Raw genomic sequence first — 15,502 nt, 5'->3', positions numbered from 1 at the left:
TGATACAATATAAAATTCTCAGAAAATCTTATATTTTTTTGGTTTTGAGTATATATATGTGGTCGTTTATCTTACCCCTTTAAACATATTTTATATTATTCATAATACGACATCATAATTACTGCGAATATTATTTAAGTTGTTTTACATATATATATTCTTCATAAATAATGCAATAAATATATATAATTTATTAACACTTTCGAAATAAAATATATTAAAATATAATTTAATAGCTCCTTTACCGTTGCATATTTTTTTTTCTTACACAAAATAGATAACAAATTCTTACATATGTACATTTTCTAAATATTCTTGGGGGCTAATCATTATAAAATTTTAAAAATATTGTTGCAATTTTTTGACAAATTTATCTTAAATATATTTTTATTTACTGTTTTTTTTTATATTTCCATAATGATAAATAAACGTGTTTTTTATATAAATAAGTACTTTATTTGTTGAAGCTAATGAGAAATTGAGTATATGAGCATATATTATATGGTAGTATATTTGAATAGGCAAAATGACATAATATGAATAATTTTTTCTATATTATTCTTTTTTTTATATTACCTTCAAAAATATACCATGAAATGGCATCATGTTTCCAGTTAAAGCCTACTTCCCTTTTAAATACAAATGAATACTTATTAAAAATGCAAAGACCTAAAAATATAAGGTCAATAATAACATTAGAAAATTCATTTTCATCTTATAGAAATTCGTTGAAACCCTTAAATACTAAAAAAAATGTATATGAATATATAGAGAAATACATTACAAATACCTCATATCCCTGTAATAAAAGTAAAAACAAAATTAAGAATGATCTAGATAAGTTTATTTCCAATTTCACGTCGAATATAAATGCTTGGGATGAAATAACAATCCATGACGTGAATACTAAAGATATTACAAGCTTAATAAACATTTTGGGCACAAAATATAAAAAAGCATATATAGATGTAGGTGAAAAAAAAAAAAAATTAAGCGACATTTATAATTTAAAAGAAATAAAATCATTTTTTCTTTCCTTAGAGTCTATTTCAATTGAAAATATTAACGCAAATGACTTTTTTAAGCATTTAGAAATATACACTATGTTATTAACGTATTGTAAAGATAATTATGTGTCTTTTAGTTTTATTAAAAATGAAATAGTAAATAGCATGGACAAAATAATAAAATATTCACAGAATTATTTATATGATGAATACATATGTAACAAAATGAAAAGTGAATTTATAAATATATATGATCTCATAAAAAAAATTAAAAAAAATGATTCTATAAAAATTAATATTATAAATTTCCTTTACATTCTAAGTAATGACGAAATTTTAAATAATAATAGTATATTTTATTTTCTAACAGAAATTTTTTCATCATTGAATTTATTGATGAAAGATAGCCCACATCTAGTTCATTTCTATGAGTATATAATAAACCCAGAATTTTTCTTTTTATGCATTTTTTCTTTGTACACTTATAATATAAGTAAGTCTCGCTTCTACTATTTTATGTTATTAATTCATAACCAAATATATCCAACAAATAAAAAGGAAGGTGATGCAAAATACGATAGTAATTTAAATTATAATGTGTACAGAGAATATGTCATTAACAATATTTTTGAAAAAGAAAAAATAGAATATGAATCGATTAAAAATGTTATAGAATACGAAAACACTACTAATATAGAAAAACAAAATGATACCAATACACAAGATATAAACAGCAATGAGAAGAAGGAAAGTATTGTAAATAATAAAACATATATATTAGTGAAGAAAAATGAGAATAATATACAATTTAAGGAGTTATATAATAATTTATTCGTGCAACTTTTGTTGTTTTATGTTTTTTTTTATTTTAGTGATTATTATTTTTGCGTTATATTTTTATTGAGATTTAAACATATTTTAAAAGACAAAGAACAGTGTGATAAAAATTTACAAATTCTTAATTATATGTTATTTATATTATTACACAATTTATATAACATAAGGGATTATTTTAAAGTAATAATAGTTTTGGATTTGTTTAAAAATAATTTCAGCTCATTTAGTGATCACCATTTAGCATATGCAAAAAAAATTACTAATTCAGTTATAAATAATGTTGCGGAGGATACCAGCTTTCACAATACACATAAATTACTTTTAGAAATTAATGAACAAATTAAAAATATAGAGATTGAACGAAAAATTGTAAATACAAATGATACCAGCATTTTATTTACAAAAAATAATGTTAGGAGTAATGGAAATGAAAAAAAAAAAAAAATCGACAAATGTGATAGTGAACATGCTCAACAAGAAAATGAAGATACTTTTTTTTTAAAACATTTAAAAAGTCAAGATATAAATACATCAGATTTAATCATCATGAGGGAAAAGTTTAACAACTATTTAGTTCACTTATTAAAAAACAAAGAACATGATAAAATTGAAAAATTGGAAAAAAGGGATAACTTATATGCAAATAATAAAACATATAGTTTATTTATTAAATCATTTTTATATAACCATAAATATGATAAAGTGTATAAGGTTTATAAAACAATGAAATTAAGAAAAAGTATGCCTATTAAATATCTAAATGTGAAAAATTTAATAGAAAGCTTTAAAAAATGTGATGTAGACAAAGGGGATGTATTAAATGAGCTAAATTTAATCAGTAAATACTATTTAAATTTATATTTTTCAAAAGACTCGTATTTTGTTTTAACTAAAACATTGTTATATAAACACATGTGTGATTATTTAAAGAAAAAATGCGACATGAAATTAATGATTGATATATTTAACATTAATGAACTGTTAAAATATTTTATAAAATTTAAAAGCTTTATAAATATAAAGAAATTGTATTTTCTATTACTAAATCACTCTTACATTAAGACTTACAAAACATACTTGATATTAATCAGATTTTTTAACAATTTAAATTATGAAAATGAAAAGGTAAATGAACAGGACGGTATAAAAATGGAAGAAAATGCCATAAATGAAGATGAAGAGATAGAGAAAAATAAAATAGAAAATACTATGTTTGAAAAAAATACAATAATTTATAATGATATAATAAATTTAAGAAAAAATGAATTGTTTTATTACATATGTAAATCGAAGGATTTAAAAAACAACCTAGACTTGTGTCACAAAATTTATGATATTGCGAAAAAGGATAAATATGAAATGAGCTTATTTGTCTTAAGTAATTTTATAACAGAATATGTATTGTTTGATTATCCTTTATTATATAATATATTAGAAAATGAATATAGTAATATAAATAATATATTAAACATATTTTTCGAATCAATAAATTTATTTTTTTACAAGCAAAATTATAGAATAGCTCTAAATATATCCTTTTTACTATTGTTATATTTAAATTATTATGTAACAAAATATGTAAAAAACGATTTTAAATATTCTATGTTTTTAAAAAAAAATATATTGAACTTTTTTATTGGTAATAATTATGGGATAATTCAAATAAACAAAGATGAAATATATTCATACATACCAAACTTTATATTAAACATTATATCGATGTGTATAAATCACATAAAAAATTCCACAAATATAAAAGAAATTATGTCATCATATATGTATTATTCATACGATTTTAATAAAAATTTAATTGAATCTGTAAATTACAAAAACATAATGTGCATATTTTCTCTTTTAAAAAATAATATTATATTATATAATGGAACTATGGAGAAGGATATATTTGATAAAAAATTGAATAATAAACGAGTGTCTATGCCCAACGAAGAAGCTATAGAAAAAAAAAGAAGCTATTTATATAATGATGTAATTGAAAAAAAATACAATAAAGAACATTGGATTAGAGATGAAAATGAATCTTATTCAAATAGTTCTAACAACATCAATAATGTTGCTAACTTATTCGTTAAGCTAAAATATACAGTTGGGACAAACAAAACCGATAATGATTCTTTAAAAGATTTTTTATTTACCAAGTTAAAAAATAGTGTAACTAATAAAAACATCGATTTATTAATAAATATATTGAAAGATATATTTTTTACATATAAAAGTATAATATATTTAAACTCAAAAGATTTTCTTAATATTTATGAAATACTAAATGGAATTTATGACAACGTTTTATCAATAATAACTATAATATTTTTTATGGAAAACATAAATAATTTTACAGAAAATGAATATGTGTTTAATACTTCTAAACAACAGTTACACGAGGGGGAAAATACTAATAAAATAAATATTAACGAATTTATTAGCATGTTAAAATCTGAGAATAAGCAATATTTTGAAAATATACTAACTCAAGGTTTTTTTATAAAATATTTAAAGAATTATCAAAATTTTATTTATATGTGCATATATTATGACTTAAACAAAAAAAAAGTCAAAAATATCATGAGATTCTTAGAGATGTTAAGAAAGGTTAGCTATATTTCTAAAAAATATATTTGTTTTTAAAAGTTTATCATTTATGTAGAAGATATAATTTGTCTTTTGAATATTTATACAATGAAAAAAACGTTTATGTATATAAATAAAAATACACCTTATCTTTTCTTTTATAATATATTCCTTAATTATTTTATTTTCCCCCGTCTTATAGTGCAACATTACTCCAAATACGGAAATATTGATGGATGTTTTTTCTCTTTATTTTGACAAGAAAATGGTAAAAATATAATAAAATGAAAAAAACATATATGTACATTTTATACATAATTGTAATTGTCTTTCTCATTCAATTGACATTTATATATTTTTAGAATAACCAAATTTTCAAAGAGTTTGAAATTTTATCACCCTCTAATATAACTAACTTCGAGATATATTACATTGTTATGAAAACTGCATTTTTTGAAGGTAAAAAAAAAAAGGGAAAAAATACACGCTTATTTACATAACATACAGGTGCATTTGTTTTACACATTTTCTATATTGAAATTTTAAAAATAATTATTATAACTTTTATTTATAGATAACGTCACGATAGCTATGAAAGTTTTTGACACAGTGGTAAATTCGTTTAACTTAAAGACCATTCCTTTAAATTTTTTTGAATGTATCTTGTTAATTCTTAAAAAGAGTAATAAGCATAAAGATTTATATGAAGCTATTGATAAATTACATAGGGAGTTAATAAGATTTGAAAAAAATAAACAGTTTAATAGCATACAAGACTTAATAGTTGATATAAAAAATATTATAAATAAGCAGAAAAACGAAAAACCATTTTAAACATAAACAAAGATTATTCATTGCTTTATAACATTGTTTTGTAATAATTACTATTTTTTATATTTACTGTTATTTTTTTTTTTTTATTTTTACGTAAAACCATCATTACATTTTAACTATTTATATATCTAGGTTGTGTTTTATGTATTAGCCTTTTACATTCCTTTTTAAGTGTCAACTATACTAATTTTTTTTTTAAAAATTGAATCATTTATATTTTTAAGCATTTTTACGCTATAATTTGTATTTGCATAAAATTATATTATATAATAACTCCATATATTGTGAATTTTTTTTTAATTAATATGAAAAAATAATAATAAAAATACACACATAAAAAATATCTTACGTAGTATTATAAGCTTCAGACGTTCATTAAATATTACAGAAAAATAAAACATGATGCTAATTATTAGGACATACAAATATATATATCCAAAACAAACGTAATGCAAAAATAATGAAATAATTATTACTTTTTATATGGTATATTTTGTATGCAATGTATAAAAATATACTAAATTATGTAAGCACTGTATATACATATTTTTTTTTTCTTTCGTATTTTTTAAGCATACACATAAGCGAAATAAAGTGCCATAAAAATAATATTTTAAGAAAATAAAACATAAAATCGTTTAATAGCATACTAATTTTTTTTTTCTATCCCTCTCTTTTTCTCTTTGTTGTTATTTTAATGATATAAATAATTTTCATCAAATTAATAGTGTATATAAGAACTCGATTTTTATGTTTTACATTTTTTTTTTCATCTTTCCAGTTTTCTTAGTACGTAAATTACGCCATAATTTATTCCATTTACGATATAAAAGGGAAAATAATAACCCATGAAAAATACAATGTCTGAAATATAGAACAATGTACATAAAACAAATAAAATTAAAAGGTTTCCGAACATATAAAAATGAAACTGTCATCGAGTTTACGAAAGGAATTAACTGCATAGGTATATACATTTTTACTTTTATAAATAATTATAAAATTACAAAAAAAATTATTTAATCCCATATTAAGAACTATATTTTCATTTTGAAATAGATACAGTTATTTGAAAAATATGTTATACACATTATATATGTATACATATAGTAGAAACACACATGCATGTTTTAATTTCATTTTTTTTTATAGTTGGATTTAATGGATCGGGGAAAAGCAACATTTTAATGGCAATTGAGTTTATATTAAGTGATATGTCAGAATATAAACAAGTTTTTTTACACGAAGGTATAGGTAATGCAGTTAGAAATTGCTATGTTGAAATAACTTTTGACAACTCTGAAAAATATTTTAGCATGTTTAAAGAAAATGAAATTAAGATAAAAAAAGTTTTAGAAAATATGAAATGTGAAATATATGTTAATGATAAGAATATAAGTAAAAGTCAATATGTAGAATTGTTAGAAAGTTGCGGTTTGTGTGTTAATAATTTATACAATATAATTAAACAGGGGCAGATAATTAAATTAAGTAATATGAAAGAGGAAGAAATATTAAATTATTTAAAAAGTATATTAGGTGCCAAAATATTTGAAGAAAAAAAAAAAGATGGTTTATCTATGCTAAGAGAATGTGATGCTAAAAAAGAAACAATTCAAAAAGAATTTAATGAAATGAATACAAAATTAGAAACTTTGCAAGAAGAGTTTCAAAAGTTTTTAGAATATAAAAAACTCGAAAAAGAAAAAGTACATCTAGAATACTTTTTAAACGAAATTAATTATAAAAATATTTATGAGGAAACACAAATATTAAAATCGAAATTACAAGAATTAAAAAATAAAACACAAGATGAAGACAATGCTCTAAATTTAAGTAACACTTCGAAATCAGAGTATACAGAAAAACTAAATAAAATGAAATTAGAAATTGTTACAATTCAAAACGAATTCGATAGAACAATATCAGAGGAAATACAAAACAAAAGAAATATTATACAGTTAGAAATTTTAATAGATGAAAAGAAAAAAGAAAAATCTTTGAAAGAATCGAAAAATAAAAATCAAATTGAAAATATAAATCAAATTAATGAATTTATTTTAAGAGTTAACGAAAAGTTACGGGGCCTCAAAGATGTTATTACCCTAAAAGAAAAAGAAATTGAAAATAAAAACAACGAAATAAACATGGTACGATATCTCACACATTTTAAATAAAAAATATAAAAACATTATAATCGATGTTATATTTCCATCAACTCATATATCATCTTAAACATGCTACTATATATATGCGTGAATACATTATTTCTCATTTTTTACACATTCCCTTGTTTCTCCATTTCAGTTGTTATCGAAAAACATGCCAAAAAATTCGAATGATGCTAATTATTCTCATAACGTTAAACAAATTGAGAAAATGATAAATGATGTTAATACGGAGTTATCTGGTTTAGAAAAAGAGGTAATAAAAGAGAGAAAAAAAAACTCATAAATACATACATATCGAATTTTTATGCCATATTGTTTTTTCATTTTTAGATAATGAAAAATGAAAATTATTTGAAAGAATTAAAAGAGGAATCAAAAAAATTGAGCAAAGACGTTAAGGAAAACGAGCATTTATCTGAAAAATATATAACCGAGATAAATGAACTTAACAAGGTAAACTTACTCTCCCATCTAATAATATATTTTCATAAATGTTACTTATTTTAATGTCTATGTCCACATTTTTTTTATGGTTTAAAATTAATTCTTTTCTTTCTTTTTATACCTTGGGCATCATTTTTTTTATTTTTCTTTAGAAATCAGAAAATTGTGTTGAAGAAAAAAGGAAATTCCAACGGAAAATATCAGAAGGAACATCAAATTTAAATAATATAAAAAGTCAGCTGATTGAAGTAAATGGTAAAAAAGAGAATCATATATTATGTTACTTATTTCTATGAGTTATGAAAATTAAAATTTGTATTCTATGGAAATACATGCACGATATATATGACTACCTATAAATATGGTTACCGAATTGCATTATTTCATGTTTTTTTTTTTAATTTAATGTCTCAGATAAATACGAAGAAATTGTAAAAAGTTCAAATAAAGAAATTGTTAAAATGGTGGATATAATTTTAAAAGAATCAAATATAAACAAGGAAAGCATTTTAGGATTTTTGATAGACAACATTAATGTAATAAGCTAGCTATTTATTATTATATTTTATTTTATATCGTTTTATTTGAAGTTTTGAAAAATATGATTTTTTGTGCCATGCATATATAAACATTTATTAACCCAGATAGCCATTTTTCATTTTTATATAGGTCGACAAAAATTACATAAAAGCTGTTGACACAATCTTAGAAAGCCATTATTTTACTTTAATTGTTGAAGATATGAAAACAGCCAAACATATAGTAGAATTTATAGAAAAAAAACGCGAAGAAAAAACAAATAAAGAATTTAATTTTAGAGATTTTTTTTTTGGAAAATTAACTATAGTACCATTATTAAATGTAAAAAAATATAATGATTTTACTTATCCAAACGATAAAAATATTATTCCCCTAATTAACTGTGTAAGTTATAATAGTAAAATATATGAATTTTTGAAAACCATTTTATTTAAAACTATTATTGTGAAATCTTTGGAATCATGTCAAAACTATTTAGAGGATAATTACAACTGTGTCAATATCGACGGAGATTACGTAAGTATCAAAGAATAAATAAATAAATGAATGAACAAATGAATGCTTATATATCTCCACATGTGTGTATAAACATTTCTTTCAATTCTTCTTTTCAGCTAAGCAAACACGGCTTTGTATATGGTGGATACAATAAAAAAAAGTATGGAGTGTATACAGTTTATAATAAGTTAAAAGAATTGCGAGAAGAAGAAAAAAAAGAAAAAACAAATATTGATAATTTTTCTAATAATATTGAACAACTAGATGAAGAGTTAAGAATTATTTATGACCAAAAATCAACTTTGTTGGGTCAAAAAAATGGATGTTTAACATCACTTAATTCAATCACAAATAGTATACACATAAATGATGATAACATTCGAAAAGCCAATGAAAAAATTAAAAGTTTACAAGAAAAAAAAGAAAGCATTGAGGATTATAAAAACCAATTGAAAATGCAAATATTACAATTGCGAAATCATAGTTTAAATCCAGATGAATCAAAGAAAGGAGAAAACGATATTACTTCTATAAATGATGAGGTGAAAAAATTAAAAGAAGATCTTAATAAAGTTAGAAATGAATATGACGATTTTAAAAATAAATTGGAGTTGTTATATCAGAAGAGAAATGAGGTACATTCACCTTTTGTTTTTAATTACAAATCATTTATGTTATTGTTTATGTTATTATTTGTTATCTAAATTTGTATTATTATATTTTTTTATAGAACGATTCAAACATATACATGAAGGACTATGAAGATGTAGATATTGCAGAATACACCAAAGAATTAAAAGACAAAAAGAATTTAATAGAAAAGGCAAGAAAATGCATAATATTCACATTTTTGTACAAACATAAAAATTAATCAAATTAATTTATTAGTATTATTTTATTTCTATTCCCTCTTTTCTGTACATACATATATTTCAATTTATAATTCATATTTTAGATCGAGAAAGAGAAGAAATACTATGAAGAAAAAATAAAACAAATAAATGTAAACAAAAAACAAAGACAATAAAATAGTGAAGACATAATAATTAAAAGATAAAATATTCATTATTATTTTATATATTTATTTTCATAAAATTTGCAGAAAGAGATGGAAATTGTGAAATCCAACATTGATAAAATTTTAATAAATGAAAAAAAACATAAAAAAAAAATATTAGACTTATGCCACCAGATGAACCAAACAAACGAAGAGCTTAGAATTTTAGAGTAAATATTATATTTTCAATCCCCATATTTTACATAAAAAAAATTATTTTTTAAGAAATATCAAAAAATATATGTTTCTTAATTTCATGTATTTTTTTTAGGGGAAAAGAAGAAAATATCAGAAAAAAAAAAATTATATTGCCTCAAGGAATAAAAAATTTGGAAGACTATCAAAGTTATGATAAACACCAACTATCTTCGAAGCTTAAATCAATTACACTCGTAAAAAATAAAAAATATAAATATACCTATATATGTCCACATCGTTGTGTTTATTTGGCTATATAATATTATTTTACTCTTTTATAATACTTTAGGAATTAAAACAATATTCAAACATAAACGAAAAAGCAGGAGATAGATTGAATATATTAATGAGTACATTTGCATTAAATAACGACGTCAAAAATATCCAAAACATTGTTATTATACACACATTTTTGGTTATGCTATATATTTCTTTATTCATAATATTTTTTTTTAATAATAGGCGATTTTAATGAATTAAAAAAAAGAAGCGAAGAAATAAACACGTCTTATAAAAATATTAAAGATATGATACAAGTAATTATATCAATTATTAACGTTGTTTACATACACACATAATAATCATTTTATTTAACTATTTCATATATATAATATCCTATATTATACTAATTCCCTTTCGCAGCATATTGGGAAAAAAAAAGATGAAGCCCTTGAAGCTACATACATAAAAATAAATAAATATTTTTCTGAATATTTTTCATTACTTTTTAAAAATAGAAAAGCTAGTTTGGTTAGAAACCAATGAATAAACAAATGATATCCTAAATTATATTTTTCAATTACACATTTTTTGAAATATATATACTTTTAACAGATGTTAAAGCGAATGGGCGAAAAAGAGTACAAAGAAAGGTTAAATGAAATGAATCAAAAAAAAAGAATAAGGAAAAAATATATAGATGATGAAGGTATGCAAACATGGAAAACGAAATTACCTAACTCTAAATTTTATTGCCTATTGTATATACATGCATTAATTATTCATGCAATATTAAAAAAAAATATAAATATCATCATTTTAATTTTACAGCATATATAGACAAAATAACGGGAATATCCATAAATATAACCTCAAATGAGGACGAGAAAATGAATTATACAATTCAAGAATTGTCAGGTAACTAAATTGAACGATAAATTTGTTCAGAAATATTTGAACACACAAAATATTTTATCAAAATGAAAAATAAATATATTGTTTACCCCAGTTTATTTGTGGTTGTAATTGTATTTATATTATTTATTTTAATTATTCTTTTAGGAGGAGAAAGAAGTATTGTAGCTATTTGCCTATTCTTATGTTTAAACAAAATCGATAACTTTTCTTTTTTCTTTTTTGATGAAATCGATGCTGCCCTTGATACAGTTCACAGGGATAACCTCTCAATACTGTATAATAAACAAATGTTAACACATTACATTTCATTATAATAATGAATATACATAATATATTTTTTTTTCTTCGTAATAGGCTAAAAGAGCTAGCTAATAAGGGGACACAATTTATTATTACAACGTTTAGGTAAATATTTAAGAATTATATATAAATAGCCAATTTACGTATAAATATATACATAAAATATTTCACTTTTTTTTTTAAATAAAGGAAAGAGCTATTGGAATACTGTGAAAATATGTACATTGTTAAAATCGTAGACAGGGAAAGTTACATAACAAAAGGAACGAAAAAGGAGGCTTACGAAATCATTAGTATTGTAATAAATTATTAATAAATAAACAAATATATAAATAAATATATATATGTATGTATAAGGATGATCAATATATTGTATATATACGTATTTTTTTTAGGAAGAAAAAAATGCCATAGAAAATTAGGACAGAACTATGCGTTAAGTATAACAGGGTGTTATTTTTTTAAATTCATATTTTTATATATTAAGTTTTTGCTCTTTTGTGTTTTTAAAAAACATTTATTTATTTTTTTTACTTTACACGTGTGCACATATAGAACTCAGTTTATTATTTAGGCTTTAATACAATAGTGCATGAATTTTTTATTTTATTTATAACAATATATGAAAAAATCCATTTATTAATTATATTTTTTTTTTTAAAAACTGTATTGCTATAAAAAAAAAAAAAGCGAAATAAAAAGTAAAAATACAAGAACAGTTTGTTATGTTAAAATAAAACGTGTTAAGTGCAGCAACGTAATATAAGGAATTAATATTAATTAAAACAAAAGAATACTATAATAAAAGGATAAAAATAATAATATTTTAAAAAGTTATATATATTTGTGACACCCTCTAAAATATAGTAAACAAAATTTGACTTTTTTATTATAACACCAAAAATAGAAAAAAATAAAATCAATATGGCTGATATTAAAAGCATCATATCTCTGATTTCTAGTACTATAAAAGAGCCAACCAAAGAAGATATAATTTATTTAGGAGAATGCAGTATAACGTAATAATCTTTAAATAAAAATAAAAATATTAATTGCTGTGATCATGTGTGTATTTCATCTTTTAGTCCGTTTATGGAATCCTGTATATATACACGATGCATATATATTTAAATTTACCATTTTACAGGGGACATAAGGACATGTTTGACGATGGTATTTTCATTGATTTGATATCCTTCGAAAGTTTCAGTTTAAGAAATCTGAAAGTGAATTGCGCTCGGACAAATAACTCAGTGACAATGGACGAACATAGATTTTATTTAAATATAAGAAAGAAAAAAAAAGTGTTAGAAAATGTTGAAGAAAAAGAAATAAAAAACTTAAACATTAATGCAGAAGGAGGGTTTATTGATAATAAAGTTTATGAATATGAATATGATTATTTTGTTTATGATATAAAAACAAATATATATATAAAATTAAGTGAGTTAGATCAAAACGTAATAAATATATGTAATAATATAATAAATCATAAAAATCAAATAAAGAAAGATAATATAAATAAATGGATTAATGAAATAAAAGAAAGTAAATATTCAAAAGATTTAATACAATTACCTAATATAAAAATAAAAAATGAAAACATTGAATGTGCAGTATGTAAATCTAAAAAAAATTTATGGCTAAATTTATCTGATGGGTATATTGGATGTGGTCGAAAAATTTACAACTATGGAGGTGGATGTTTAAATAATGAGGAAGGAGCTGCTTTAAAACATTTTTATGAAACAGGGAAAAAATATCCTTTAGTTGTTAAAATAGGAACTATAACAAAAGATGGCAATGCTGATGTTTTTTCATATGCAGATGATGAAAATGATAGTGTAATAGATCCATATATTGCTACTCATTTAAATAATCTAGGTATAAATATAATGAATTTAGAAAAAACAGAAATTACTACTTTAGAAAAAGAAATCCAAGAAAATAAAAATATTAATTTCTCATCAATATTAGATAAAGGAATAGAACCTATTTGTGAACAAGGAAAAGTCGGATTTATAAATCTAGGAAATACATGTTATATGAATTGTGCATTACAAGTTTTGTTGTCCATAAAAGGAATAAGTTTAAAATACATAAATAATTTGGATAATTTCTTATTAACCTTAGATAGAAGTAATAAAACACATGACGATCTATTTCTGCAATATTCTAAGCTTTGTTATATGGCTTATAAAGAAGATTATATTAAAAACAAAAAAAAATATGTTAAACAATTTAAACAAGAATGCCAAAATAAAAATATTAAAATTAATTATGATAGTGATGTTGATGAAGAAAATTCTGTTAGTATTGATCCAAGTATGTTTAGAAATTGTGTTAACAAAAAGGGAAACAATGCTTTTTGTAATAACAACCAACAAGATATATATGAATATCTTTCTTACATAATAAACGAATTGATAGACAATGAAAATAAAATATTCGATCGATTATTAAACAGTAGAACGACCACAACTACAGAAACGAATAAAAGAAAACATGGGGAAATAGATAATGTAACAAATAAACAAGAAATTGATGAGAAACATGCAAACCCTTATTTTCCTTTTGATTCGGACACTATTTTAAATATAGATAAATCAATTTTTAATTATTTCACTTTTGAAATCGAACAAACAATACAAAGTGATATAGGAAATAAAAGTGTGAGTTCTTTTCAAAACATCATATTGTCTTTAGATATACCAATTGATAATTTGTTGTTAAAAGAATTGGAAAAAGAACAAAACGAATGCGATAAAACTACAGGGTCAGAAAATATTAAAATATCTTTAATGGATTGCTTAAAAAATTATATAAAGAAGGATAATATAAATGATTATTACTCAGAAATAGAAAATAAAAAAGTACAAGCCCAAAAAGATACAAAGTTTAAATCTTTCCCACCATATCTTTTTATTCATCTTAAACGATTTTATGCTGATGAAAATTGGTGTGCTAAAAAAATTAATATACCTATTGAAGCTCATGATAAAATAAATCTAGAATTTATGAGAGCTGAGAAAAATACAAATTTGGATAAAAACACAAACACTAATAACATATGTAAAAGTGAAAATAATGAACAAAATATTCTTGAAAAATATAAAGATGTTGTTGATTCCTTATTAGATCTAGGTTTTGAAAAAGATAAAATAATCGAATCAATTAAAAAAGTAAAAATAAAAAATGTAAATAATTGTATATCTTATATATATGGTGAAGATTCTGTAGAATTAGATAATACTCAATCAAGTAATAAAAATACCGAAATCAATCAAAACAACTTAGATTCTATTATTTCAATGGGAATAAGTAAAGAAGTAGCTATGGCTTCTCTTTTAATAAATAAAAATGATCTCCAAAAGTCAATTGATTATATTTTTTCAAATATGGATATACTCACAGAGAGCAAATGCAACGCGATTATAAACAGCAACAAATGTGACGATGGATTGGGTAGGCAACATATCATTAATAAAAATCATATTCCCCATATATACACACATATATGCATTTTGTTTTCTTCTTATATAGCAAACTACGAATTGGTAGCATCAATTGTACACATAGGAAATAATGCAAATTCAGGTCACTACATATGTTATATCAAAGATAATTCAAAGTAAGTTTATCATTTTATTGTCAAAAATAATATTCTTCTAGTTTATTCCACCATAAGAACTTTTTTTTCTATCTCTAGCTAGCTACTTATCTATTCATATAATTTTTTTTTTTTTATTTAGGTGGTACATATTTAATGATAATAAGGTTGGATTATGCAATGGAAATTTGGGAAAGGATACAGCATATATTCATTTATACAAAAGGATATAATTTTAAAAATGTAGAACAAGTTTGTATTATATACTTTATTTTTAGGTTAA

At 21.8% G+C, this 15,502-nt stretch overlaps 3 protein-coding genes across 3 annotated transcripts; all 3 read left to right on the top strand.

Annotated features, from left to right (window-relative positions):
- Positions 1–536: 536 nt before the first annotated feature.
- On the top strand, positions 537–5,264 carry PBANKA_0716100 (conserved Plasmodium protein, unknown function; the record flags this gene model as incomplete). The annotated part of the gene is made up of 4 exons (XM_034564073.1): positions 537–4,451; positions 4,633–4,698; positions 4,793–4,889; positions 5,005–5,264. The coding sequence occupies 4 exons, from the start codon at positions 537–539 to the stop codon at positions 5,262–5,264; spliced, it is 4,338 nt and encodes a 1,445-aa protein (XP_034420906.1).
- Positions 5,265–6,143: 879 nt separating this feature from the next.
- Positions 6,144–12,031, top strand: PBANKA_0716000 (structural maintenance of chromosomes protein 3, putative; the record flags this gene model as incomplete). The annotated part of the gene is made up of 21 exons (XM_034564072.1): positions 6,144–6,231; positions 6,417–7,414; positions 7,572–7,688; positions 7,766–7,888; positions 8,032–8,134; positions 8,294–8,415; positions 8,549–8,935; positions 9,034–9,552; positions 9,648–9,683; positions 9,873–9,920; positions 10,020–10,144; positions 10,246–10,366; positions 10,462–10,522; positions 10,635–10,708; positions 10,815–10,922; positions 11,007–11,100; positions 11,223–11,309; positions 11,454–11,583; positions 11,664–11,714; positions 11,799–11,907; positions 12,005–12,031. The coding sequence occupies 21 exons, from the start codon at positions 6,144–6,146 to the stop codon at positions 12,029–12,031; spliced, it is 3,528 nt and encodes a 1,175-aa protein (XP_034420905.1).
- Positions 12,032–12,533: 502 nt separating this feature from the next.
- PBANKA_0715900 (ubiquitin carboxyl-terminal hydrolase 13, putative) lies at positions 12,534–15,452 on the top strand (the record flags this gene model as incomplete). Its single annotated transcript, XM_034564071.1, has 4 exons — positions 12,534–12,628; positions 12,757–15,074; positions 15,153–15,240; positions 15,362–15,452. 4 exons carry the CDS (start codon positions 12,534–12,536, stop codon positions 15,450–15,452), a joined length of 2,592 nt encoding a protein of 863 aa, XP_034420904.1.
- Between the last annotated feature and the right edge of the window lie 50 nt (positions 15,453–15,502).

Source organism: Plasmodium berghei (assembly GCF_900002375.2).
Source record: "Plasmodium berghei ANKA genome assembly, chromosome: 7".
NCBI lineage: Eukaryota > Apicomplexa > Aconoidasida > Haemosporida > Plasmodiidae > Plasmodium > Plasmodium berghei.
This window is presented reverse-complemented; position numbering and strand designations above follow the sequence as displayed.